This window comes from Salmo salar, chromosome ssa04, assembly GCF_905237065.1.
Source record: "Salmo salar chromosome ssa04, Ssal_v3.1, whole genome shotgun sequence".
Taxonomy (NCBI): Eukaryota; Metazoa; Chordata; class Actinopteri; order Salmoniformes; family Salmonidae; genus Salmo; species Salmo salar.
Window position 1 is genome coordinate 50,254,723 of NC_059445.1, and position 4,036 is coordinate 50,258,758.

A 4,036-nucleotide genomic window follows, 5' to 3' on the forward strand; every position below is an offset into this window, starting at 1 on the left:
TGTTGTCTCTACCTTCTTGCCCTTTGTGCTTTTGTCTGTGCCCAATAATGTTTGTACCATGTTTTGTGCTGCTACCATGTTGTGTTGCTACCATGTAGTTGTTATGTTGTTACCATGCTGTGTTGTCATGTGTTGCTGCCTTGCTATGTTGTTGTCTTAAGTCTCTCTTCATGTAGTGTTGTGTTGTCTCTCTTGTTGTGATGTGTTTTTGTCCTGGATTTATATTGGATTTATTTTTTATTTTAAATCCCAGGCCCCCGTCCCCGCAGGAGGTCTTTTGCCTTTTGGTAGGCCGTTAAATAAAAAATACACACAGTCATATTTAATGTGATGATTCACATGTTCTATTGTAAATATTTTAGTTTTTCTGTCTGTAAGGATTTTTTATGACCATGTGTGAGGTCATCAGAATGTAATCCTAGGCAGCACCCAGTAGTTGAAATACATACTGTAGAGGAGTCCAGTGCATGTAATACAAAGCATCTTAGAGTAGGAGTGCTGATCTAGGATCAGTTTAGCTTTATAAATCATAATGAATAAGAGAGGGGACCTGTACCTAGATCAGCACTCCTACTTGGAAACGCTTTGTGAATATGGGTCAAGACAACTCACAGCAGGATAGTCAGAGGTCTAACGAGACAGACAGGTACAGTTGCAGCCAAATATATTGGTCATTGGTAAACACAGCTCTGATCTGTACTGCAAAATACCTCTAATTTTGTTTCATTAGTCCACATAACATTCTCTCAACATTGGGGTCTTCCTATGTTTACCAACAACCTAATTAAGCATTGAAAGAAAATAACACCCTCCCTATAATCAAACATGGGGAGGTTGGATATTGCTGTGGGGTTGCTCTGCTGCCTCTGGTACTGGGGGCCTTGAACGTGTGCAAGACATCATGAAATCAGCAGATTATCAAGGTGTTTTGGAGTGCAATGTTCAACCCAGTGTCCAAAAACTGTCTCTCAGTTAAAGGTTGTGTGTCTTCCAGCAGGACAACAACCCCAAACACACATCTAAAGCACCCTGGAATGGTTCCAGAAGAAACACTGGACTGTTCTGGAGTGGCCAGGAAAGAGTCCAGATGTGAATCACATCCAAAATCTATGGCGAGATCTGAAAACAGCAGTTGGCGGAGGGCACTCCTTAAACATTGAAGAATTAGAGCAGTTTACTGCTGAAAAGTGGGCCAACGTGCTAGTATAAAGGTGCAGCAAGCTCATTGATTGCATATTTGTCAGCAGTTATCTTGGCTAAACGATGTGCAACCAAATACTAGCTCCGGGGTGCCAATCATTTTGTCCATGCCATTTATATTTTTTTCTTCTTTTTATTTACAATAATAAAATGTATTGTGCAATGTTGAAAATCCAGTAACTTATTTTAAAAGAAATAGGGAATTATTTAAGAAAAGTGCAAGGGTGTCAATGTATTTGGCCAGAAGAACTGTACATGTAGATGCATTTTGAATTTACCACCATACACAGTGTCCAAAAAATGTGTAACACCTGCTCTTTCCATGACAGACTGACCAGGGGAATCCAGGTGAAAGCTATGATCCCTTATTGATGTCACCTGTTAAATCCACTCCAATCAGTGTAGATGAAGGGGAGGAGACATGTTAAAGAAGGATTTTTAAGCCTTGAGACATGGATTGTGTATGTGTGCCATTCATAGGGTGAATGGGCAAGACAAAAGATACCCCATTCAAAAGTGCCTTTGAATGGGGTATGGTAGTAGATGCCAGGCGCACTGATTTCAGTGTGTCAAGAATTGCAACGCTGCTGAGTTTTTCACACTCAACAGTTTCCCACGTGTATCAAGAATGGTCCACCAACCAAAGGACATCCAGCCAACTAGACAACTGTGAAAAGCATTGGAGTCAACATGGGCCAGCAAGCCTGTGGAACGCTTTCGACACCTTGTAGAGTCCATGCCCCAACGAATTGAGGCTGTTCTGAGGACAAAAGTGGGTGCAACTCAATATGTTTTGTACAATCAGTGTATAGTTCAATATATCATATTTTTTACAACTTTTACTTTTACTTCACCTCATTCCTAAAAAAAATAATTACATTATGAATGTTTAGCAAAACAGAAAAATGGTCCAATTCACACAGTTATCAAGAGAACATCCCTGGTCATCCCTACTGCCTCTGATCTGGGGGACTCACTAAACACATATTCTTCATTTGTAAATGATGTCTGAGTGTTGGAGTGTGCCCCTGGCGATCCGTAAATAAAAAAACAAGAAAATGGTGCCGTCTGGTTGGCTTAATATAAGGAATTTGAAATTATTTACACTTTTACTTTTGATACTTAGCTATATTTAAAACCAAATACTTTAATCATTTAAATCAAGTAGTATTTTACTGGGTGCCTTTCACTTGAGTCATTTTATAATAAGGTATCTTTACTTTTGGGTACTTTTTCCACCACTGCCTATACGGTGCTACTGAAGTAAGCTGGGAGAATGATCAGTAAGTTGTCAACTGGCCATCTCTCCTCTCAGATCATTCTGTTCTTGGGGAGTATTGGTACCCATCTCATATGTGTGTGTGTGAGTGAGTGAAAGGGTAGCCCAATCAGTGATTATCTTTACCTTAGGGCCAATGATGTCACTGAATTCATCCATTTATAAATACAGAGCTCAACAGCACAACAGTCTGAGGAAGGCTCTCTCAGTCCTACCAATCACAAAGGTTTGTATTTCAGATTTCGGTGTACAGATCTGTGAATGACTTGTTAGAACTGTCACCACTTAATTTTTTTTAGATTTTGAATAATGTTAATCAGATAAACATTCATGTTTAAGTTTCTTGTAATAATGATGTTCTAATAAGTTATTTCTTTTCAAAGGCACTCAGTATGGCAGTAACCAATGAAACCTATCAAGATACTTCGTTTATACATGAACAGATGATCATATTTGAGATGAATGAGAGGACTATGGTTAAAGTGGCAGTGGCAATCCTGATGGCTGTATTTTTTATCTACATAAATTGTGTGATGATTTTTGCTATGAGTAGCAGAATGACTTTTATGGAAATTTCCCGCTACATTCTCTTCACACACTTGCTATTAAATGACTCCATGCAGTTGCTGGTCAGCTGCCTTATGTATGTGTTTGCCTTGGTTTATCTACGATTGGTAAAGGTTGTCTGTGGACTGTTTGTCATGTTTGGCAGTGGCATGTCCCGTGTTGCCCCACTTAACCTGGCGTTGATGTCTCTAGAACGCTATGCAGCCATCTGCCTCCCTCTACGGCATAGTGACATAGCCACACCCAAAAGATCTGGCATTGCCATTGCTGTCATCTGGTTTGTCATACTCATAAATCTTATAATTGATATGCTTTATTCTACAGCAAAAGATCCCGGTTTTTTTGTTACCCCGATATTTTGCACACGGCAGAAGTTATTCTTTGCGTTGTGGCAGATGCAAGTGTTTCAGGGGTTCAATACTTTTTGCTTTGTAGCTGTGTCTCTCATCATCATTTACACATACATTGCCATAATTGTCACAGCCAGGGCTGCCTCTTCTGACAAAACTAAAGCCAGTAAGGCCCACAAGACAGTGCTGCTGCACCTGGTTCAGCTGGGCCTGTCTCTCTCCTCTTTTCTGTACGCACCCATAGAAAGTGCACTGGCCAGTGTAGGCAGTAATACCATCTTCATTGACCTGCGATACATCAACTTCCTCTTTCTCATCATCCTGCCAAGATGTCTGAGCCCACTCATTTACGGGCTGAGGGATGACGCCATACGACCCCTGTTCCTACACTACTTAACTTGCAGAACTAGAAAGGTCAGGGCTGCTGTGATGGTACAATAGAAGAAAACCTGGCACTATTTTTCTTCATGTTCCTTCGAGACAGATAACTGACCGGGCAGGTTAATAAGACAATTGGGAGCCCATCGTCAGTCTTGTACACTGGCAGAATAGTCCCTAATGGGTGTCTCTGTTCACCATGGAAGTAAACAGTGCATAAACCAGACATGCAACAGAACAGAAATGAAACGATCTGTAGAAA

The 4,036-nt window shown here is 40.6% G+C and overlaps 1 protein-coding gene across 1 annotated transcript; it reads left to right on the forward strand.

The window, feature by feature from the left end:
- The first annotated feature begins 2,867 nt into the window (after positions 1–2,867).
- Positions 2,868–4,030, forward strand: LOC106603346 (odorant receptor 131-2-like). The gene has a single exon (XM_014196907.2). The coding sequence runs from the start codon at positions 2,872–2,874 to the stop codon at positions 3,835–3,837; it is 966 nt and encodes a 321-aa protein (XP_014052382.1). The 5' UTR covers positions 2,868–2,871; the 3' UTR covers positions 3,838–4,030.
- Positions 4,031–4,036: the final 6 nt, after the last annotated feature.